Below are 24,538 nucleotides of genomic sequence, written 5' to 3'. Positions count from 1 at the left end.
ACGCCAGTCTGCACTGACGAGGGGGAGAGAGATAGACTAGGGGCTGCATGGCTTGTGTGCTTCTGCTCTTTAACCGGTTGGCAGTCTCATCTTGATTAGAGCCCTGCCTGCCGGTCCCTGAGGAGTCTCCACAGTTCAGTCGCTAGAGACTGGCTCTGCTGTAATGGTGTCTGACAGGCCAGCTAGAGCCGCCGAGTAGCTGACACAGATGCTACCTTCCCGGGGAGAAAACACTGCCCATGTCCCCCAACCCCCCCAACATCACGCCCACTGCGTTGAGTAAATAATTGTGTAAAGTGCAACTTAAATGCCATAAGGTTTCATACATTCTGATGGTGTGCTGGCTGGGGATTTCTGCCCTGAGTGCAAAATGCAGGATAATCCCTTCAGATCACATCTTAACTTCCAACATGGTCACTGGAGCTGGTCCGTCTGGTTCAACACCCCACAGTCACCAGAGATTTTCATACAAAACATTTTCTGATTATTGCTACATATTGTTCAATCTGTGGTCCACCAATTACATCACATCATGTAAAAACCAGTTGCCCTACTGGCCTTTTTAGACCCCATTTGCTGGTTTAACTACATGAGTGTCCAATCTACAGCAGCTCACACAGACAGTCTTCTCACAAAGACAAAGACTCTGCTCCAGGAGGTGCCTCCAGTGAAGGACTCTTCTTCATGCTGTTTTTAATTGGCACATTTGTCATGCAGAGGTAGAAGTCAGCTTTGCAGCACACCATGACAGCAGAGCCTAAGGGAACTCTCAGAGGGCTTTCAGGTCCAGAGATCTCCCAACTATGATTTCCAAATTCCGGTAACTTTCAATATGTTCTTCAGTTTACCAGGAATCCTGGATGGTGTATTCTGGATTTTCTGTTTGTTCCCTCCTAAATTCCATGGTTAATACAACAAGTGTCTTGAGGACAGTGTTGGGATGCAACCCTACCCACTACAAATGTAATACTGATATTCGTAAGACCACATTGTGAGAGAGTTGAAGGGGATTAGAGGCTGCAACCTATCTCTCCAGCTCTGCCTCTACCCTGTCCACCTCTCTTTATACATCCTTCTATTAATATCTATTACATATTTTAGTAAAAGATAAACAGTTAATACACTAAAAGCAATTTAGGATACAAGTGAAATAAAATACAAAACCAAATGATATATTTCCAGACAGAAAAGTGGGAGGGATATGGAAGAGAGGGGAAATATTAGTCTTTTTTTATTGGGGAGCATGTTTTTTATTTTCTTTGTGTCAGGCCAATTGCTCTCTTAGTGAAAACAACTACCTCAGCCAATGGGCCGTGTTGGTGTAACAACTCCTAACAAAAGTTGTCTTGGGAAAGATTATACTCAGCTATACACTGCCAATTCCTGATAGACAAACTTAAATTTCACCTCAAACCCTGAATGAATAAGAGCAGACATCATCATCATCATCGTAAGCCAGGTCCAGGCTTCTTAAATGCCCTACATCCAAGGCTGAGAATCACCCCTCTGTGGATTATATGGCTCTAGCCCCGACAGTTCACATGGCCCCTGAATAAAGGACCATATATAAATGCAAATATATGGAATGAGGTCTCCATCAAGAGCACTCTGATGATGGATGGATGTGTGTATTTGACTGTGTGTATTTCAGCGTGTGTGGGCATGTGTACCAGAGTGCTTTCTGGTGAAAGGGTTTGCTCTGAGAGAGCTCGGAAGGACACGCCGTCCTTTTCCACTCTCACATCCACATAACAGGACTTGCATTAGCTCTCACCCTCTTTGAAGTACTAGAAGTCTGTCACTGACAAACAGTAGAAAGAAATGATGTTGACATGCAGAACAGCAAGTAACAACTAGGATGAGGTGACAAAACAACAACGCCGTTGACCTATAGCACATTGAATGACATTGAAATGGTGAAAACAGTTGTTTGTAAATATCAGAGGAAATGTCAGAATGCAAAAATGTACCTAGTTACAGAACAGTACAGCCTGGGTGAAAACCATACCTTTTCATGATAGTACACCTGAAGTTACAGAGACACAATTTTCAACCAACTTATCAACCGACTTTTCAACAAAAATTTAAAGCATCACTTATTCAAAATAATGTTAATTTACTAAGACCTGTCAGTTAGCACCCCACAATATAACGACCCACCTATAAACAGAAAAAGTATGACATTCTAATAATGCCCTTGGCTTCTTTACACTTGCACTTATTAGCCCTTGTCATTAGCTACTATATTGGGAACAAGAAGTTGATGAGTGGCTGTCTCTGTAGCTAGCCTCTCTGGTTAATATCAAAACATTCCCAAATGTAAAATGATAAACCAGTCCCTTTCTGATATCATGAAACAATAGGATATTTCGTAGCACATCAATGTATCATGTGGCACATTAAAGTACACATAGCCCTGACTCAGCTTGCTGTGTGCTAGCGATAGCGAGTCCGGCAAACAAGGCCAACCTCAGCTCCTTCATGGAGGCCCCCGTGAGGTGAACGGCTGCTGAATGGACATACGACTGTTGAATAGCCTTCATTGATTCTGCCAGATCAAAACCACTTCCTCCTCACAGCTATTCTGAACACTAACCCTCAGAGACTGAAAGTGTGTTTGTTTGTTTGTTTGTTTGTTTGTTTGTGTGTGTGTGTGTGTGTGTGTATGTGTGTGTGTGTGCTAGAATATCAAGGATGAAGGAGGACACATGCCCCTCAGACACAGCCTCTCCTTATGAGAGAATCATGTTTACTGAATTACAGCGCTTAATGGAATAAAGACATGGCAGCTATTAGGTTTAAGCGCATTGACGTCAGGTCCTGTCCCATCCATACATTCAGAGAAACAGGATGTCGTTGCGGGCCATGACCCTAGGCTACACCAGAATTAAGTTTGTATGAAATAAAAGCGGTGTGACCCCGCTCCTAAGTTTCACAGAGCTCTCTTTCACCCAAATGACAGCCACGATCACTGTGAGATCTTTGAGATGAGAAATAGAGAGGTAATGTCATTTATCTGCACTCTCCTACTAATGTTCACTCCCACGGAGGTACAAACTTGAGATTAAAGCAAGCGTCCGATTGAGTGTCGGTCTGCCTAGAGCTTTGGCACTGGGCACACTGATAAGATCACCAGATTGGACGGAGACTGTCGAATGTGTAGATTTGATAATGAACATATGAACCTAAATGAAATCTCTGCAAAAAAATCTTCGATCAAAGTATTTTTAATTTAGAACTACAAGTATAAGCAGATTAATCAACAATGGAATTATTATTCATCAAGTATGGATCTATTGACATGGAAACAGGTGGGAATAATGTTTTCATTTACATTTACAGTCAATAAAGCATTATTATTATTATTTCCCAGATATAATTTCTATAACAGCAACCAAAAAACCTTGGGTCGCTACTGAGACACTGTTTCATGTCCTGAATCAAGACCAGTTGGGAACTGCTGATTTAAGGGGTATTCTTTTGAATGTGGGGGTAAAAGCAATACAAACATCCATCAATGCATTGCTGGTTTGCTGCCTTTTATGTGATAGGTATAATAAACTCAAGCATAAGCTGTAGTGCAGCATCATTTCCCTGGATTTATGTTGCTAATGAGGGTATTTAAATCTGTGTTTTGCCAACGGCAATACATCATGTAAGCAGAATGCATATAATAGACACCTTGATTGAGACTGACATTCGGTTTTATGAGAAGTGGTAAACTGTGTTTTATTATACATCATAACACCCACCCTCTTGATAAATGAAGATCACCACTTTTGTGGAGGATATTGGGGTTGGGGCAAGAATAGGACATTGAACAATAACATACCTTGAAGTCACAGATGCACGTTACCGTCTCTCCAATTCTCAGGCACTCCCCGTCAAACTTGCAAGTATTAATGTCGCACATGAAGAGGTCTGTGTCCCGGTCATCAAAACCTGTCAAAACACAAAACATTCGACATTAGCTGAAAGCCAAAGACATAACTAAGCAAAAGCAGATGGCAGACTTTGGAAAAATTGGAATACATCAAAGGCCTTGTTCCTAATGGAACCCTATTGCATACAGTGCACTTCTTTTTACACTGATCTAAACTAGTTCAATATATGCAGAGCAGGGAAAAAGTATTTGACCGCTGTCAGATATTTTGCATTACTGCACATTTCTTATATTGAATTTGGTCAGATCTTTTTTGTGGTTGCAGTAATAAATAGAGGTAATCTGACAGAAAAGTGTGATGCTTGTGTCTGATGTCTGGTGTGCTAGGAAACCAAACTTGCAATCTTCAGGTGTTCTACTACACCGCTAGCTAATTCAACCCAATAACATTTATGAATAGGGTCACCACCAAACCACTGTCTGAAACATATTGTCTAAACAGGAAATGTTTTTTACTCTTCCCAAAAGTGGAAGTAAAGTCCCATTGAGATTAAAGTTAATTATAGGAGCTATTTAAAAAGAGAGCGGACAGGAATGAACCCCTACCAAATAGCAAATAGCAAAACAACAGATTTCTAAAGTCTACATTTTAAAGAGTGTAACAATGTTTTGTAACATACCATAGCAAAACAAAGTGAAAAAACTGCTGAACAGACCTAGGTTTTTTCTGTCTTCCATTAGTTAATTAAAACCGAGTCGGTCTATGTCTTTACTAAAGGGAGAATTAAGTCATTTCTATTCCAAGCCAGGTTGGCCTTTACATGCGTTGTCGTGAAGAGGCAAAAACCATCTTAGGAAGGAAACTGACTCCATCTGAAACGGCACTCCATTCTAATTGTAGCGCACTGGACAGTGAACATGGGATCTACTCCAATTCAGTCTGAGTTAGGTTCCTCAATCGACTCAGATGGAGAAATCCAAATTGAATCAGGGAGTCACATGGGCATGAAGAAGGACAGAAAGCTAGAGGCTATTGTTCTACCTGCGAGCATTGCTCACAGATAGAAGCCAAATATCAAAATGGTCTTAAAGCATCCATTTGAAACAGAGAAGCCTAAGCTTTTTATACAAAACCAAAAGAAAAAAAATATTATTAAATTTCTATTAAATCAGCTATTTCAGATATACTCATTAAAGGAAAAATGTCATGGTTTTCTACAATTCATTCTGCAAATCCAAGTCCAAACCTGGATGTAAATGCAGACAGCAGGATATCATTAAGCTTCATAATCCATCCTATTTGGCCTATAAAATAGGCTAAAGAATAGAATATAAGGTATTTAGATCCCCTTTTCATTAGATACGGTGTGAGATTGAAACAATACAGTGGCAGATCAACATTGAATAAGATCTGATTTGATTGGTCCAAAGACCAATTACTGGAAAACCAATAAGGTTTTGGCTGCCTGTGTTTTGAACCAAACAAAGCTTGATGCGCAGTAGTTGAGGACGTCATTCCAGATAGCCCCACTACCCTAGCAAAATGCCCGGAAACAGCTCTAACTCTTACACAACAAATAGTATTTTGCCTGCAAAGAAGCCGAGGGAATTCCCAAAGAATGTGCGTGACAATTGACACCCTCGCCCCTTAGGAGTACTGACTAGTACTGACTAGACTTCTGACTAGAACAATTTATGCCCTACTCCAAAGTAGTGCATCTTGGGAATACATTTGGGACTGAAAAACAAGTCTAATGCCTGCCTTAGTGAGTGGGTTTGAGGCTTAACATGTTCCAAGGATGTTTACGAGTGGTAAAAAGTACAAGTTGTCCATATATAATGCACTACTTTTGAACAGAGCACTATTAGCTGGGTCTGGTTCGAAAGTAGAATATTACTATGGGGAATATGGCGTAATTTGAGATGAAAAACAAAGATAGGTAGTGTAGAGGAGGCTCTTCCAAAGAGAAAGAGGAAAATTATCAACTAAGACAATAACCACAACCACCTGAGGCAGGCACTTGGCTTTATTAAATTCATATTAAATGTTATGTTACTGTCACAATGTGATGCTTAGTAAGTCGATGCATTGAATGTTATGACATTGTTTCCATCCCGGGGGCTGCTCAACTATGCTGCTGTCAGCCTTAAAGCACTCTTTTCTGAATGGCGCTCACTGCTCAGAGGAAAGGAGTACGGCGTGACACAATACCGACCCGCTATTTGCAGGGGTTCTTAATTGGACGCAAGTGTTAGCTCTTTTCAGCGCGGCATAATCATACAGCCAGAAGCTGTTGTAAGGGACGTCTGAGCCACACTTGGATTATACGGTTGGTGGACTGAAGGACTTATGAGAAGAGGGCCCTACAGGGTGCCACGGGAAAGTGGCTAGGAGCTGACACAATGGTGACACTCACGGCAGAGAATAAAATCAGCAGTCATGCTGCTGGCAAATTGACTTCTAGGAGAGAATTAGAGGTTAATAAGGTGTTCACATGTTCTCAGCATGCTAACAATTGCCTGCTCAGTCACAAGTTGCATTTTTGCTGCATTGTATCCCATTAAGCAGGCATTTAAAGCAAATGCATCTGGTTGACAACTTTGGATTGCCCTAAAGTCAGAAATTTTTTACTTCACACTGTATTTCTATAGAACTATCCAGATGAACCTTAGCAGTCTTCATTTCCAGAAGGAAATAGCAGAAACTAATTGTAGCAAAATAGCAGACATTGAAATTGGGTAAGTTATCCACAATCACCACAAAACCAAGCCTTTGCAAAATAACCTTGACTCACTCAATGATGGAGCTATATTTCTCCTCAACCATTGGCAGAAACTAATTACTCTAATCACTTCATGTTTTCATGGGTAATATGCTAGAATACATGGCATGCAAATTGCATAAGGATTTATAAAGCAGGTGTCAAATGCAACACATGAGCAGTGCCCCAAGAGGATAAAGAGGTAATTACTCCTGCTTGTCAAAAAAAAAGCTCTGCGAATGCAATTAACATCCTTTAGGAATAACATAACATTAAAGGAGAAATTCACTTTTTTCAATTTGATATTACATGGTTCCTTATCCTGAAAGAAACCTTTGGGGCAAGATACATTGTAATTCTCATTATTAAGTTATTTAAAATCACCCATTTCAAACTTCAACTAACTTTTGCCAATTCTAGAAGTAATGAGGCATGTTGAAAAGAACATCATCTGCATATTTCTTTAGATTTTTCCTGAAGGTGATTCGGCCTTCAAAAATTAACATGGTCACACGCCCATATTACTTCCATCGATTTTTAGCTAGTGGTAGCTACACTTTCTTAAAGTTAGTCTTGGCACACTACTTTCAAGGTGATGAATAATCTACAATCAATTTGATGTTGTCAATGACCAAACAGGTGTCATGGACAGAAAACTGCACTGTCTCTCTCTTCATTAACCTGTCAAAGGCTTTTGATAGTGCTGACCACAAGATCTTGTTGCAGAGACATAAGAATATTAGAAAAATCTGTACAGACTGTTTCATGATACAATTGCAACCTGACAAACAGAACACAATATGTCCTGTTTGATGGCAAGAAATCTAATATGTAACTTGTCCAGGAGGGGGTGCCACAAGGGTCTGTCCTAGGATCTTTGTTGTTCACTATCTATAAAAATAATGTTGGTAAGCATGTGCCAAACGCTAGTTTACATTTATATGCTGATTATACAATCATCTATGTTTATTGTTGTGCAGTAACACTCATGGAGGTTTTACAAGATTTGCAGTCTGCTTTAACTATTGGTCAGAATCAGCTCTTTCAATTGAAGCTACTTTTAAATGCTGGCAAGACAAAGCTATTGGGTTTTCACAAAGGCCAAGACAGAGCTGCTGAATGTCCCAATTATAGTCACTATGCACGAGAAGAACATAAAGAGGGCAACCCATTACAAACACTTGGATATTTTGACAGATCAGTATCTAACATTTAAGCCTCACAAGCTCAAGTTGGGTTTTTGTTTCAAAAATAGAGTGGGGAGAACAAGTATATGATACATGGCCGATTTAGCAAGTTTTCCTATTAACAAAGCATGTAGAGGTCAGAAAATCACATTGTATGATTTTTAAATAATGAATTTGCATTTTATTGAATAACATAAGTATTTGATCACCTACAAACCAGTAAGAATTCCGCCTCTCACAGACCTGTTAGTTTTTCTTTAAGAAGCGCTCCTGTTCGCCTCTAATTACCTGTATTAAATGCACCTATTTGAACTTGTTACCTGTATAAAAGACACATGTCCACACACTCAATCAAACAGACTCCAACCTCTCCACAATGGCCAAGACCAGAGAGCTTTTATCAGAGATAAAATTGTAGACCTGCACAAGGCTGGGATGGGCTACAGGAAAATAGGCAAGCAGCTTGGTGAGAAGGCAACAACTGCTGGCGCAATTATTAGAAGATGGAAGAAGTTCAAGATGACGGTCAATCTCCTTCTGTCTGGGGCTCCATGCAAGATCTCACCTCGTGGGGCATCAATGATCATGAGGAACGTGAGGGATCAGCCCAGAACTACACGGCAGGACCTGGTCAATGACCTGAAGAGAGCTGGGACCACAGTCTCAAAGAAAACCATTAGTAACACACTACGCCGTCATGGATTAAAATCGTGCAGCGCATGCAAGGTCCCCCTGCTCAAGCCAGCGCATGTCCAGGCCTGTCTTAAGTTTGTCAATGACCATCTGGATAATCCAGAGGAGGAATGGGAGAAGGTTATGTGGTCTGATGAGACAAAAATAAAGCTTTTTGGTCTAAACTCCACTCGCCGTGTTTGGAAGAAGAAGAAGGATGAGTACAACCCCAAGAACACCATCCCAACCGTGAAGCATGGAGGTGGAAAGATCATTCTTTGTGGATGTTTTTCTGTGAAGGGGACAAGACGATTGCACCATATTGAGGGGAGGATGGATGGGGCCATGTATTTCGCGAGATCTTGGCCAACAACCTCCTTCCCTCAGTAAGAGCATTGAAGATGGGCCGTGGCTGGGTCTTCCAGCATGACAATGACCCGAAACACAGAGCCAGGGCAACTAAGGAGTGGCTCCATAAGAAGCATCTCAAGGTCCTGGAGTTGCCTAGCCAGTCTCCAGACCTGAACCCAATAGAAATCTTTGGAGGGAGCTGAAAGTCCGTATTGCCCAGCGACAACCCCGAAACCTGAAGGATCTGGAGAAGGTCTGTATGGAGGAGTGGGCCAAAATCCCTGCTGCAGTGTGTGCAAACCTGTTCAAGAACTAACAGGAAATGTATAATCTCTGTAATTGCAAACAAAGGATTTTGTACCAAATATTAAGTTCTGCTTTTCTAATGTATCAAATACTTATGTCATGCAACAAAATACAAATTAATTACTTAAAAATCATACAATGTGATTTTCTGGATGTTTGTTTTAGTTTCCGTCAATCACAGTTGAAGAGTACCTATGATAAATATTACAGACTTCCACATGCTTTGTAAGTGGGAAAACCAGCAAAATTGGGAGTGTATCAAATTCTGCCTACTATATGTCCTGTTTGTCTTTTGAAGCAAAAAAAAAAATGCCTTTTGTATGCTACCTTTCTGCCTGTAATAGATTATGATGATGTCTTGTACATGCATGCCTTAATGGCCTCATTACGTGGGCTTGACACTGTATACCATGGGGCTTTGAGGTTTGTTATGAACTTTATATGTCTAACCCATCACTGTACCCTTTAAATGAGAGAAGCTCATCACTAGCTCTACGCAAAGGCCATTTTTGGATGCTCCCAGTTTATCTGTTCTTACACTGCAGCAGACTAACGATAGATATTTCTTGCACTCCCAAAACTATATTTTGTTGATGGTTCCTAAGACCCATACTAAGGTGGTGAAAAAATATTTCAATACTGTGTGTCCAGGAACGAGCAAAAAAATCTTTAAATCTTCTAGTACTGTGAATCCTGGAATGAACAACAAAATATTTAAATGTTCCAGTACTGTGCATCCTGGCATGAGCAACAAAAGATTTAAATGTTCCAGTACTGTGAATCCTGGAACGAACAACAAAATACTGAAATGTTCCAGTACTGTGCATCCAGGAATGAGTGTAACAAAATATTTAAATGTTCCAGTACTGTGCATCCAGGAATGAGTGTAACAAAATATTTAAATGTTCCAGTACTGTGCATCCAGGAATGAGCAACAAAATATTTAAATGTTCCAGTACTGTGAATCCTGGAACGAGCCACAGAATATTTTAATGTTCCAATACTGTGCATCCTGGAATGAGCAACAAAATATTTAAAAAATAAATGATCTAGGGACTGGATGGATTGTACAGTATAACAAGGAACTGTGGTAATCTATGTTTTATGTTGTAATTTGATGTAATGTGGTCTGTAATTTAAGTCCCACAAGGAAAATTGATTTGTCATCTGAATGAGGCTAAACTAGTTAAAAAAAAAGTTTATTTTATTTATTTTTTAAATTCTGTTTAACCATAAACATATTAAATAATATAGAGTTAAACTAAAAGGATACTGAACAATAATATAAATGCAACATTTTAACTGTTGGTCCCATGTTTCATGAGCTGAAATAACAATATTCCATAAATGTTCCATATTTCAGTGGGGAGAGAGACAGGAAATGGACACCGAGGATGTGTTCTGGGCATTATATGAACTAAACTAGAAGAATGAGGAATGAGGGAGGAAGATATTCAACTCCAAAGACAAACCCCTTTTATTGGGAGGTGGCTTTGTCTCTGGGGCAGTCTCCTGTTGGTGGTTTGGGAGGAATGGGTGCTGGAGGTTGTAATTTTGGCATCTGCTCCATCAGCATTTCCTGGTCATCCTCCTCTGTCTTGAAGCCTTGCCTGCATCATCTTCTGTTATGCTCCTGGTCTACGCCCTGAGCTGCTCCCTGGGAGGCCTTTAATGCCTCCTCTGACGAGGTCCCGAGGGAAGGCAGGTGTGTAGGAGCAGTGCGGGTCTAGCTGGTAGCTTCCGGAATCCTCCATTGTGGTGCACCACAATACGCCCCAAAAGCAAATATTATATAACTGTGTAATTCAGTCTACATGGTTATATAAATCAGGGGTATGGAAGATGAATTAAATGTAAATGGGTACAACTAATACTTTAATAGGTCCAGAGGTGGCAAAGTTCTGGATCAGCTTCGACAGATTGGCTTCACATTGCAATCCATATCACAATCCATATCATACCTAATTCTTCCTTATAGCCTATGGCTGATACACACTCTAGGCGTATTTAAGGGATACTTAAGGTTTTTGGTAATAAGGTGCTTTATCAACTTCCCCATGTCAAATACAAATTGTGGAAACCATTTGGATGTTTCATGTTCAATATCAATAAAATTAAAGGTATGCTAACTAGTGTATGCAAAATAACATAAGCACAATCACCAAAAAATATTGATTTTATATTTTGAACTTTCCAGCATAGCTAAGTTAGGAGTTTCTTTCAAACTGCACACAGGAACATTGCATGAAGTACAATATTCATTTGGTCAAATATTTATAGATTTATAGATGTTATCAGGTCTACCGATATATTAGTGTATTTGCTACTAACCAGTGCAGCCAGTTAAGTAAAATACATATAAAATGTTTGAAAAAATACACAAGTGAACTGCAGAAATGTTTTTTCAGTTTGTAGACAGTTTAACAAGATCAGCGATTGACTTGAAAACAGCATACCATTTTGAAAGATGGAAATATGTGTAATTTGTAAATAATGAATGTGAGAATAAGTTAAATTCTCTGAATGCTTTGTTGTATTTTCAAGATAGGTGTGTTTATCTGTGAATTTGTAATGAGAAGTCATGTGCGTAAGGACTTATAACTATGTCCTACAACTTGAGGGGCGTAGTGAATTTATTGGTGGTGAGCACACCTGCAATGCAGTCTGCATTTATCTCTGAATGAATTGGAGCCAAAGAGTCAAATACATACAAAAACAGACTAAAGAGCTGTGCTTTCCGGACTGTCAGACACAAAGGCTGACACCCAAAGGAATGGTCACAGTCATAGTGGTTACAAAATCAGAGAAAGTCCAAGAACGACACAGCTACAACCAAATTCAAAGACACGGTCAAAGCTTAAGGCTGCCAAAATCTGTGTTTAGTAGTGAAGGATAAAAGCATGCTTGATTCTTGGTTGTAGGCTAAAATAATTGCTAACCATTTTTGAGAAGTCACATAGTATGCAACCACCACTCACTGTGTGCTTAATGAGCAGAGGCATAACTTTGTGCATTTGAGTTTCTTGGCATGCAATGGTTGCAAAGCTGAAAACATCTTAACAAAGACAAAGGCCGATTTCTGTAAAACTAAAGTTAATATACATACAGTACAATGAGACATTTCTCCCAAGCAAACACTGATGGTTTGGCCAGCCTAGAAACTCAAGTGGCAATAAGAGTTCACATTGTTCAGTGTTTTTTGACACTGTTACACACAGCAGGCATCCTTTTTAATTTACATTTCATTTACATTGCCTTTGGAAAGTATTCAGACCTCTTCACTTATTCTTCCTTTTGCTGTGTTACAGACCTTTATTTCAAAATTAAACTACACACAATACAAATTCACTTAAGAAAACAAAAACTGAAATATCTCCAATGAATTCTAAAAACTGTGGGGAAAGGAACATAAATTATTAACTGAAAAATGTCAAAAGCTATTGTAAATAACTATTTACACTTGATACTCAAAGAATGCCCATTAAATATGCCTAAATGCCAAGCACTACGACTCATGAAAACAAGGTACCCTTTGACCCTTGCTAATACTATCCTTATGGTAAAACATGGTGGTCGGAGCATCATGTTATAGGGATGCTTCTCAGCAGCAGGGACTTGGCGATTGGTCAGGATTAAGGGTAGTATGAACAAAGCAAAATTCTGAGAGGTCTTTGAAAAAGATCTTAAATGGGGCAAAGAGGAATGTTTCTGCATGACAATGCCCCAAAACACACAGCCAATACAACACTGGAGTGGCTTTTGGACAATTAAAGAAATGGGCACATATTTCTAAAAATGTAAAATAAAAAACGTATTATGGGTTATTGTGTGTAGACTGATGGCAAAAAGGTCTGTGCCACATCAACATATGCAGAAAGTGAAGGGATTTTAATACTTTTCAAAAGCACTGTAAATTTGGGGATAACAGTTCAATGAATCAGTATTGAAAAAAAGTTAGAGGTACTTTCACAAGTTAATACTAACGTGCGTTTGGTTTGCTTTTTTTTAAGCTAACTGCCACCTTTTTCAAAAGACCTCTAGCCATTGCAATAACATTAGTTATCAACTGCATAAATGCAAGTAGTGACTTCCATCAAGCTGAACACAGATACATAAAAATGGTATCAGACTTCAGGGAAGTATATAAAGGACGTAATAACCAAAACTTTCCATTAAATAGTCTTCACATGCTTGTGAAATTATGGTTATGCAAGAACGTGGAGAGACTAAAATTAATACACATTTTGCTTGCAAAATCTTTTTACGATCCTACCAAGTAAAAATACGTTTTTATTTACTCTCTGGTCTTCTCCACTCAGTTCTAAGTAGTTTTGAAGTAGCTTCATTTGCTGGAAGAAAATAGAAACCGCTTTGATTAATGAAACCACATTTTGCAACTACCAGGGGTTACTTGCACAACCACAGTCCTATGTAACCAGCTCACATATATTCCCATTTCACCCTTTTTACATCAAGTGAACCTCACCTGGGGGTTGTGACCCGGGTTTAAGGAATGCCGGTGTAATCTAAACAGGATCCGTTTTTGCTGGGCCTAATTGTCAGCTGCCTGTTACTACATTTCAAATAGACTCTATTTGGTGTTTTAGGCACCAGTCATTTAAACTCTAACCAAAGGGTCCCCCTTAAATTTACACATAAGAGTTTAGAAAGAATGCTGTCAGATGCAAAATTCTCCTATGCTCTTTGCAATTTATTTAACCACTAACAAGCAATGGTTCTCTAACAGAAGAACAATGGAAATCTGCTGCCGGGAACAGTGAAATATCTGACATTTGAATGAGATGAAAGAAGAACCTTCCTTACAAGTCTTCCATTCTAAAATTGTTTTGTATTCATTTTACCTTAAAATCAAAATAAGACTTGAACACAGGAAATATCCTATATAGCTATCTGGCTGTATAATATTCAGTTTTAGGTCAAACATTACTTTGGGTTGCGTAAGTGATCCACTTGACATTTTGATTGTTGGCATATAAACATCACCGTTTGTGTATTAGATTTGTTGTCTGTTTGTTTTGGTTAATTATTTAGTTCACCGTAATCTATCCCCAAAGCACTGGTAGGGGCATGGGAAGTACTAATAATTCAGGCCTCTGACATTGCATACTTTGCAGCATATTAGAACTGAAGCATTGTAGCCTAGAATAGGATGAAGTGGCCCCAAACTACTGACACAGGGTTTGATATTTGCTATGGTGATGCACTTGTGCAGCTGCTACTGGAGATGCTCTGGTCAATCATTTGTTTAATGTAGTAATATGTCATTTGTTTTGCACGTGTAGGTTAAGGCATGCTAGTGGAGAGTTATGGTAAGGGTTGGGTAAAAATAGAAAACATTCTGCCATCCAATTCCTGTAATAACTATTGCAGCAGGCCCCATCAACGTCAACATGTTCAAAGACAAACGTCTGGAAAACATCAAGCTCTGGAATTGTGCTGAATTATTGTTGTAACAATACACCAAAGTATAGGATTATAACACTGTACGTAGGTACATTATAGTGCCAAGAAACATTTCACAGGTTTGGCAAAGTGCATTCTTACACTGCAACTTTATTGTACTGTAAATATTCCAGTAATGTTAGCCTTTAGCCACTAGCCACTAAGCATGCTTACATCAAACTATTCAACTATGCCAGGGCCAAAAATCTTTAAGAAAATCGTCTTTTCATATAATCCAAGGATATTCCAGCTCGATCCACAGAGGCAGAGATACAGATCACATTGACCTTCCTAATAAAAAATATTTCTGATCTAATCTGTAAACTTGAACCCACATTTAAAGAAAGACTGTTATGGTGTCACGTTAGTTATAGTAAAATAAAGAATTTGTCTTTAGAAAGATTTTGCAGTTGCTAAAGATGCAAATTATTGGATATAATTGTGAGCATAGCAAACAACGTGGGCTAGGTTAGTCTCGTGGGTCAAGGCCGCTTGCTTCCTGTGTACATGGCTCCTCTGCACATATAAGATTGTATCATGGATTCAAATCTGAACCACTGCTATTTGTGCACATTCTCTACGCTCTTGCCCAGTGTCTGTCCTATCAAAAAAGTATAAGTGTCAATGTCACCTGGCACCAAAGTAAAACCTTCAGCAGTAAGAAAAATAATTGGCCTTGTATGGCATGTGGCATCTAAGAAAACATGTTGGTGTCAGATGAATTTGCCAGATGCAAACCAAGCACTTCACTTTATATCCTTAAGTTCCTCATAGAAGTGATCTTAAAGTATTCATTAGTAGACAGTATTTTGGGTCTTCCACTGCATTTTCTTTCTTCAACAATCTTTATAACATTTCAACTACCTCAAAAGATTAGACAACACACAAGATTATTTTTTTTTTTTTTGTACTAATGCTTCTAATGATATATATGCATTTTTCTGTGCAAAGTGTGTGTGTATTTATATGTATATAACGGTGGTTAAAATCGTGGTATATGGATGGAAATTACATCAATTGTTACTGGTCTAACTGCTTTCGTAATCTGTGTATAATGGCAATATGGCAGATCAGGGGCTGGTGGTATATAGTTAATATACCAATATTGAACGCTGTGTTCAACCACACCATGATGCATAGTGTCTAAGGACATGTTGTAGCGGTGGTATATTGGGCAAATACCATAACAACAACATGCCCAATTGTTAAGATATACACTCACCTAAAGGATTATTAGGAACACCTGTTCAATTTCTCATTCATGCAATTATCCAATCAACCAATCACATGGCAGTTGCTTCAATGCATTTAGGGGTGTGGTCCTGGTCAAGACAATCTCCTGAACTCCAAACTGAATGTCAGAATGGGAAAGAAAGGTGATTTAAGCAATTTTGAGCATGGCATGGTTGTTGGTGCCAGACGGGCCAATCTGAGTATTTCACAATCTGCTCAGTTACTGGGATTTTCATGCACAACCATTTCTAGGGTTTACAAAGAATGGTGTGAAAAGGGAAAAACATCCAGTATGCGGCAGTCCTGTGGGCGAAAATGCCTTGTTGATGCTAGAGGTCAGAGGAGAATGGGCCAACTGATTCAAGCTGATAGAAGAGCAACTTTGACTGAAATAACCACTCGTTACAACCGAGGTATGCAGCAAAGCATTTGTGAAGCCACAACACGCACAACCTTGAGGCAGATGGGCTACAACAGCAGAAGACCCCACCGGGTACCACTCATCTCCACTACAAATAGGAAAAAGAGGCTACAATTTGCACGAGCTCACCAAAATTGGACAGTTGAAGACTGGAAGAATGTTGCCTGGTCTGATGAGTCTCGATTTCTGTTGAGACATTCAGATGGTAGAGTCAGAATTTGGCGTAAACAGAATGAGAACATGGATCCATCATGCCTTGTTACCACTGTGCAGGCTGGTGGTGGTGTTGTAATGGTTTGGGGGATGTTTTCTTGGCACACTTTAGGCCCCTTAGTGCCAATTGGGCATCGTTTAAATGCCACGGCCTACCTGAGCATTGTTTCTGACCATGTCCATCTCTTTATGACCACCATGTACCCATTCTCTGATGGCTACTTCCAGCAGGATAATGCACCATGTCACAAAGCTCGAATCATTTCAAATTGGTTTCTTGAACATGACAATGAGTTCACTGTACTGAAATGGCCCCCACAGTCACCAGATCTCAACCCAATAGAGCATCTTTGGGATGTGGTGGAACGGGAGCTTCGTGCCCTGGATGTGCATCCCACAAATCTCCATCAACTGCAAGATGCTATCCTATCAATATGGGCCAACATTTCTAAAGAATGCTTTCAGCACCTTGTTGAATCAATGCCACGTAGAATTAAGGCAGTTCTGAAGGCGAAAGGGGGTCAAACACTGTATTAGTATGGTGTTCCTAATAATCCTTTAGGTGAGTGTACATATACAGTGGGAAGAACAAGCATTTGATACACTGCCGATTTTGCAGGTTTTCCCACTTACAAAGCATGTAGAAGTCTGTAATATTTATCATAGGTACTCTTCAACTGTGAGTGACAGAATCCAGAAAATCACATTGTATGATATTTAAGTACTTTTTTCTATTTTATTGCATGACGTAAGTATTTGATACATCAGAAAAGCAGAACTTAATATTTGGTACAGAAACCTTTGTTTGCAATTACAGAAAAATCAAAGGTTTCCTGTAGTTCTTGACCAGATTTGCACACTCCTCCATACATACCTTCTCCAGATCATTCAGGTTTCGGGGCTGTTGCTGGGCAATACAGACTTTCAGCTCCCTCCAAAGATTTTCTATTGGGTTCAGGTCTGGAGACTGGCTAGGCCACTCCAGGACCTTGAGATGCTTCCACTGCTTAGTTGCCCTGGCTGTGTGTTTCAGGTCGTTGTCATGCTGGAAGACCCAGCCATGACCCATCTTCAATGCTCTTACTGAAGAAAGGAGGTTGTTGGCCAAGATCCGGCGATACATGGCCCCATCCATCCACCCCTCAATACGGTGAAGTCGTCCTGTCCCCTTCACAGAAAAGCATCCCCAAAGAAGGATGTTTCCACCTCCATGCTTCACGGTTGGGATGGTGTTCTTGGGGTTGTACTCATCCTTCTTCTTCCTATAAACACGGCGAGTGGAGTTTAGACCAAAAAGCTCTATTTTTGTCTCATCAGACCACATGACCATCTCCCATTCCTCCTCTGGATCATCCAGATGGTCATTGACAAACTTCAGATGGGCCTGGACATGCGCTGGCTTGAGCAGGGGGACCTTGCGTGCGCTGCAGGATTTTAATCCATGACGGCGTAGTGTGTTACTAATGGTTTTCTTTGAGACTGTGGTCCCAGCTCTCTTCAGGTCATTGACCAGGTCCTGCCGTGTAGTTCTGGGCAGATCCCTCACCTTCCTCATGATCATTGATGCCCCACGAGGTGAAATCTTGCATGGAGCTCCAGACTGAGGGAGATTAACCGTCATCTTGAACTTCATCCATTTTCTAATAATTGCGACAACAGTTGTTGCCTTCTCACCAAGCTGCTTGCCTATTGTCCTGCAGCCCATCCCAGCCTTGTGCAGGTCTACAATGTTATCCCTGATGTCCTTACACAGTTCTCTGGTCAGTCTCCAGACCTGAACCCAAAAGAAAATCTTTCTTTTATACGGAGCTGAAAGTCCGTATTGCCCAGTGACAGCCCCGAAACCTGAAGGATCTGGAGAAGGTCTGTATGGAGGTGTGGGCCAAAATCCCTGCTGTAGTGTGTGCAAACCTGGTCAAGAACTACAGGAAATGTATAATCTCTGTAATTGCAAAAAAAGGATTCTGTACCAAATATGAAGTTCTGCTTTTCTAATGTATCAAATACTTATGTCATGCAATAAAATACAAATGAATTACTTAAATATCATACAATGTGATTTTCTGGATTTCTGTTTTAGATTCCGTCTCTCACAGTTGAAGAGTACATATGATAAATATTGCAGACCTCTACATGCTTTGTAAGTAGGAAAACCTGCAAAATTGGCAGTGTATCAAATACTTGTTCTCCCCACTGTATATAAATGTATTTCAGGTCTGAATTAATAAGATACAATTGTGATAACACTATTTTTTGTTTCTAGTTAAGAACCCAAGTACCTGAAAAAAGAGATAAAGAGACTCCTGTGGGACAGAAATGTGTATTCATCCTTATGTCTGTCCAAAGGAGATCATAAACAACACTTGCCTCATGCATGACTTTCCATTTGTTTCCCATTCCATCAATATTTCCCTTCTTCCTTACCCAGCACCAAGTAGCCTTCCAGCTAACAATGTTTATTTCCAGATACCACCTGGTCATTACATACCAGCACCAGTAATACAATGACATCATTGCCAAATGACTCTCTCTGTCTATCCTTCTCTGCTCTCTCTCTCTCTCTCTCTCTCTCTTATATCGGAAGCACAGTCAAATGAATTATTGACACTGCGAACACTCAAGCCTTTGTTCATTGTCAGGAGGGTTATGATGACAAAATACAATGCATGTCTTGCTTTGCAATCAAAGTCCTCACTGTCATGCCAAGGCAGGCACAGACTTGGTGTTGAAAACATCCATTCATTATATCATCAGTTTATATAGACCATGACGAGGAAGATAACTGCCATTCAGTCCGGCTGCTATTTAGAGTTTCAGAGTTTTGCGTCATAGAGGAACACCATTCATGTTCATTAAGTACAAAGTTGTACTTGTTACATTGTCCTTTAGTGATTGTATGGGGTTGGGAAGGATCAGGGGATGGATATTTTGGAAGAGATGAAAGCTTAGACAGCCCCTTAAGAAGATAATGTAACATTAAGAAATTGTTTTTTTCTTTGCCGGGCCTGGAAAAGTAACCTTCCTAGATTAAATGATCTGTGTTTACCTCTTCTAGAGGGGATTTTCATTACCCAAAAGAGAAAGAAAACATCAACACACTCACACCAGTAATAGACCACGTCATGGTAACAAAGAATACAGCAAACTTAACAAAACCACTGAATATTAGTGAAATGTTTTTTATTAAAGCATTAATGAGATAGACATCCCGGATGTTAAAAGGCAATCCTATCCAAAGCCTAAAATAAGTCTCTTAACTCAAGTCTATTAGAGAGAAATGAGGGGTGTCAAATGGGGGTTGATAAACGACAGAGCTTTGACCTAATTATATGGCGGCCCAGTAATAGTATAGCAACGAAGGATATACCCAAATGGCACTCTTTCCCCTCACGCACTACTTTTAACCAGATATATAGCGCATTGAGGGAATTGTGTGCCATTTTTGGAACGCAGCCCAAGTAATTTCTCACTGGCACAGGATTGCATCTTTAGTCCCAAGATTACAATCACAACCTGTTACTCTGACAATGTGGCCACATATTGAACGCTGGCTTAAAGCATTCATATCTTGAACGTACAATTTCCAGAAGTTCGGCTTGTAATCTACTTAAACAGGAGTTTGTGAAAAACGTATTGCTAAACATACTACTCTGCTTTATCCCAAGTACATTTATTGATATCTTATGAAGGGACTATTTGATGGCTATACAGGTCCAAGTGTATGGTTTATCGCATGTAATTGTCATCAAATCATGTTGCATTTCAAAATAGGCTACTGGCTAAATAATGCTCAACTGAACGATGATCAGAGGGTAGGCCTGTCGGGCAGAGGCTAATGCACTAGCATGTATTGTTCTCTAATGTGGGAAAGCGTCTCAGGCTATTTTAAGTTTCAACATTGAAAATACTATAGCAAGAAATCGACCGTACAGTCAGATGCTAAACAAAGGCATGTTGGTACGCTGTCGTACTCTACAGCCTCAAGCGCATATGTTTTGACGATTTGGCACCGACAAGGGAAAACAACTTTACAGTACACATGGCAGTATATAAAGCGGTAAACTTCATATTCTGGGTAGCACTTAATGAAACTCCAGTAGGTAACGGAACAGCTCCAGAGAGATAAAAAGATCAGATTAACCCAAACAGTAGCCTAAACAGAAGACACATGCTATCTATAATCAAGTAAAATAGATTACGCAACAGAAATGGGCGGTAACAGCCATAGGGCTATTTTATATTATTATATTTTTTAATCTATTGCAATGCGTGCTATTTGGAGTCAAATTTCTAATCACTTACAACACGACAGAGCAACTAGCCTAACATTCATAAAAAAAAAAAATTGTAACATATGTAAAATAGATAGAAAAGTGTAGGAGGATTTCAGACCGCCGTCGACTCGAAAATATGAGGTAGTCTAGATTAGAATTTGAATTCCTCAAATTACCAAACAATGATAATGCATTTTCAACAATTTATGAGAAAAAAAACTCTGATAGCGATTACTACTACTACTAGTAGTAGTAATAATAGTAATAATAATAACACATCAATAATAATATAAAGGGTAAAAATAGTGGCGATGTCAAATAATGGTCCGTTAATTAAGCACAAATGTATATAAGACTTAATAAAATGTGCTTTTTTTTTTAAAGAAGCCATTTCCTATGACTTAGTACTTAAGAGCACCTAATGGCAACCCTGAAATACCAGATAAGTATCTCGAGCACTGATGAATATCCTCACTCTTTGGATTTCTCTAAAACACAACCAACGTGCAAACAGTGCTCTACACTCAGAAATAAACGTTTCCATCTTTCTTTCGGTTGTCCCAGTGGGGAACCCTTTTCAAGAACTGTAGGTTCCAAGAAGTCCATTTCGTTTCAGGTAGGACCCTTTGATTCCAGGTAGAAGCACTTTAGTTCCATTCAGAACCCTTTCCACGGAGTGTAAAAAAAATTAACTAAATTAATTCTCTTTGGTACCATAAAGGTATAGGCTAACTTAAACACCTATACAGTCGAAGAACCCTTAAGGATTATTATTTTTTTTTTATGTATTTGCACACAGTATCCAGGATACATCCTCAGCCCATCCACCCGAAATGTCTATATGTCTATAGGACTAGACAAGGTTACCATACCGTTACGGTCAGACATACAGACAAGAGATAACTAAGTAGACGAAATAAATGACTCTGCCTCTGCTTTCTTACCCGAGCAGTTCCAGCCGGTAGGCGTCTGACAGTCGCTCAGTGAAGACGGGAAAGCGCAAAGTTGCTCTACAGGTAAAGTGGCAAGAAACGAAACGACGGTGATCCAGACCCGATCTCCCACTGTCAGACTCCACTGGTGCGGGCGTCGGGGCTCCTGTAGTGCGGTGGCCCTTACAGACAGACCCATCTCAGTTCAGCGGCGTCCCTCTACAACACAAATGAGCTGGGCAGAAGAGGCAGACAAGCACCCACAACTCCGGTCCAGACGTTGGCTGTTTCTCCGGGGCGCTCAGTGACCAATAAAGGGACATTTTCCGTGCAATAAAGCGTGCCCCATGAAGTGCTGTAGGTTAACCAACGCAGGTTCCGTGCGATCCGAGGTGGTGCAGCAAAATATGATGGGGGTTCGGGTGCTAAGGTTGGGGGCGATGAAGGGTGTGGGATGGTGTCGGAGGGAAAGTTAGCCAGGTAAACCAGAGGACTGGCAGGCAGGTAGAGGAAGGATGCTCAACGATGAGGAGAGAAAAGAAAGATAGAAAAGAAAGAAAGGAATAAAACTGAAATATTGTTTATATCCCACTGTTTAGAGACGGCGACGACCTAGTAATATCCAGAAATTTCTTGACAGCCTATCCCCTCGTAGTTGTGTTTAGACGCGCAATAAGCCGGTCAGTTGAGCTGTCCTCTTCTCTCTGGAATCCGTGTTCCGCGCACCAACGGCAGTTTAGTCTGGTGGTGATCACGTGACGTCGGATGAGAAGGAGAGGGAGGCAGGGGGGTCTCGGTAATTATAGGACGCTGATTGGAGGAAGAAGGAATTATCTGCTGTGGAGAGGGAGAGAGAGACCGGCTTTGTGGCTTCCGACCCATGCAACGGTCAGTGTCTGCTCACTGCTTGGGCTTGGAACGATCGGGACTCAGCTCTAGTCACAGCTGAACCGTGCAGGAAGGGTGGGAAGAGATGCACTCGCAATGTAATTGGCCACTAGCATTTTTAAAAGCCTGTAGAAATCGATTCGTCCAGCTGGGGCTTGGATAATTGCTCTGCTTTGAAATAATGCCGACTCCGACACTGAGTTGCCTGCCGCACAGAATGCCAAAACACCTAAATATTGTAGGCTATCTCATATAGCCTATAATGGTTGCAAGAGCGCTATACCCAGCATGATGCGCTGTCGAACACAAAGCCAAGCAATGATTTACCCTTTAGGAATAGAAAGACATGAATTCCAGCTGTTTTCTACTCTTCTTTTTCGAACGGAAATTGAAGCCCTTATATTGGGAACTTGGAAACCCCAGCTTTTAGGCCCAGCCTAAAAGCACAAACGGGCCAGTTTTCTCGGCCAGATGTGGTGTAAGAATTCTGACAAATATATCTGACCTTGTGCATTTTGTTGACACTCCATTTCTCACTAAACAGACAACTTTATTGTCTTCTGTATTATAGGCCAATTATTTATTGCATGTGTGTTGACAACGGATATTTATCTAGATAATCCATAGTCCTTTGACCATAATGCACAGACATTATTAATACAGATTTGCAATTCCTCTATGAGTATTCAGAGATTATTTTGGTAAATGAAAACCGAAGCAGAATAAAACATTTAAATATAATTTATTTTTAGTACAATTAAATGATTAAAAACTAGCAATATGCCCTTTATAAATTAATGGCATGATGAACTACAGATGTCCAGTTTATTGGAGGTCAGAAGATGGCAGCTTGTGTGGAATAGAAGAAATAAAATGCTAAGAAAATAAGACCTCATATTCACATATACAGAGGATATAAAAATTCTGCACACCCTTGTTAAAATGCCAGGTTCTTGTGATGTAAAAGAGAGACAACGATAAATCATGTCCGAACTTTTTCCACCTTTAATGTGACCTATAACATGAACAATTCAATTGAAAAACAAACTGAAATCTTTGAGGGGGAAATATTTTAAACTCACAATAACCTGGTTGCACAAGTGTGCACACCTTTAAACTAATACTTTGTTGAAGCACCTTTTGATTTTATTACAGCAACTCGTTTTGGGTAGGAGTCTATTAGCATGGCACATCTTGACGCGGCAATATTTGCCCACTCTTCTTTGCAAAAGCGCTCCAAATCTGTCAGATCTCCTGATCTCCTGTGCACAGCCCAACCCTTGCTATTGTGAAAATACCAATGCCGACTGTTTTGAGTACAAGCTAGGAACACAACACTATTCTTGTGTTGATTAGAAATAGTAGGAATTGTGAGCATGGAACCCATAAAGTAAACTTGTCTAATCTGTTAACTAACACGTCAACCTACTAGTCCAGGAACCCCTATTATATCTATTAAGCTGGCTTTACTTAATATCAGATCTCTCATCAACAAATCAATCTTGGTAAATGACATTACAATATCCTACAACCTATATGTTATGTTTCTGACTGAAACGTGGCTAACAGAAGATTATAATGCAGCAATTCTTAATGAGACAGCACCTGAATAATTTGGATAATATGAATATGGGTCGAAATGGTAGTAAAGGAGGAGGAGTGGCTGCCCTATTCAAAGATACATTCCAGTGCAAAGAAAATACACTAGGTCATTTTATTTCTTTTCAACACCTCTGTTTTACATTGAAGGGTACCCCCAAAATTTTGTTTTTAACTATTTACAAACCTCCACGATATTCTGCACATTTTATTGATGATTTTGCTGAACTACTATCCATTATATCAGTTGATTATAACTTGTTTATTATTACAGGGGATTTTAACATCCACATAGATAGTAGTATGGACAATAATGCCAAATAACTTTTTGCACTACTTGACACTTTTGATCTC

The 24,538-nt window shown here is 39.8% G+C and overlaps 1 protein-coding gene across 1 annotated transcript in view; it reads right to left on the bottom strand.

The window, feature by feature from the left end:
- Positions 1-22,600, bottom strand: part of tmeff2a (transmembrane protein with EGF-like and two follistatin-like domains 2a) — a 96,744-nt gene extending 74,144 nt beyond the window's left edge. The window contains exons 1-2 of the mRNA XM_010898064.5: positions 21,710-22,600; positions 3,833-3,942 (exon numbers count right to left, since the gene is read on the bottom strand). Of these exons, the coding sequence (XP_010896366.1) occupies positions 3,833-3,942; positions 21,710-21,896 (297 nt within the window). The 5' untranslated portion in view covers positions 21,897-22,600. The remainder of the gene's footprint in view (positions 1-3,832; positions 3,943-21,709) is intronic.
- Positions 22,601-24,538: the final 1,938 nt, after the last annotated feature.

This window comes from Esox lucius, chromosome 16, assembly GCF_011004845.1.
Source record: "Esox lucius isolate fEsoLuc1 chromosome 16, fEsoLuc1.pri, whole genome shotgun sequence".
Classification (NCBI taxonomy): domain Eukaryota; kingdom Metazoa; phylum Chordata; class Actinopteri; order Esociformes; family Esocidae; genus Esox; species Esox lucius.
This window is presented reverse-complemented; position numbering and strand designations above follow the sequence as displayed.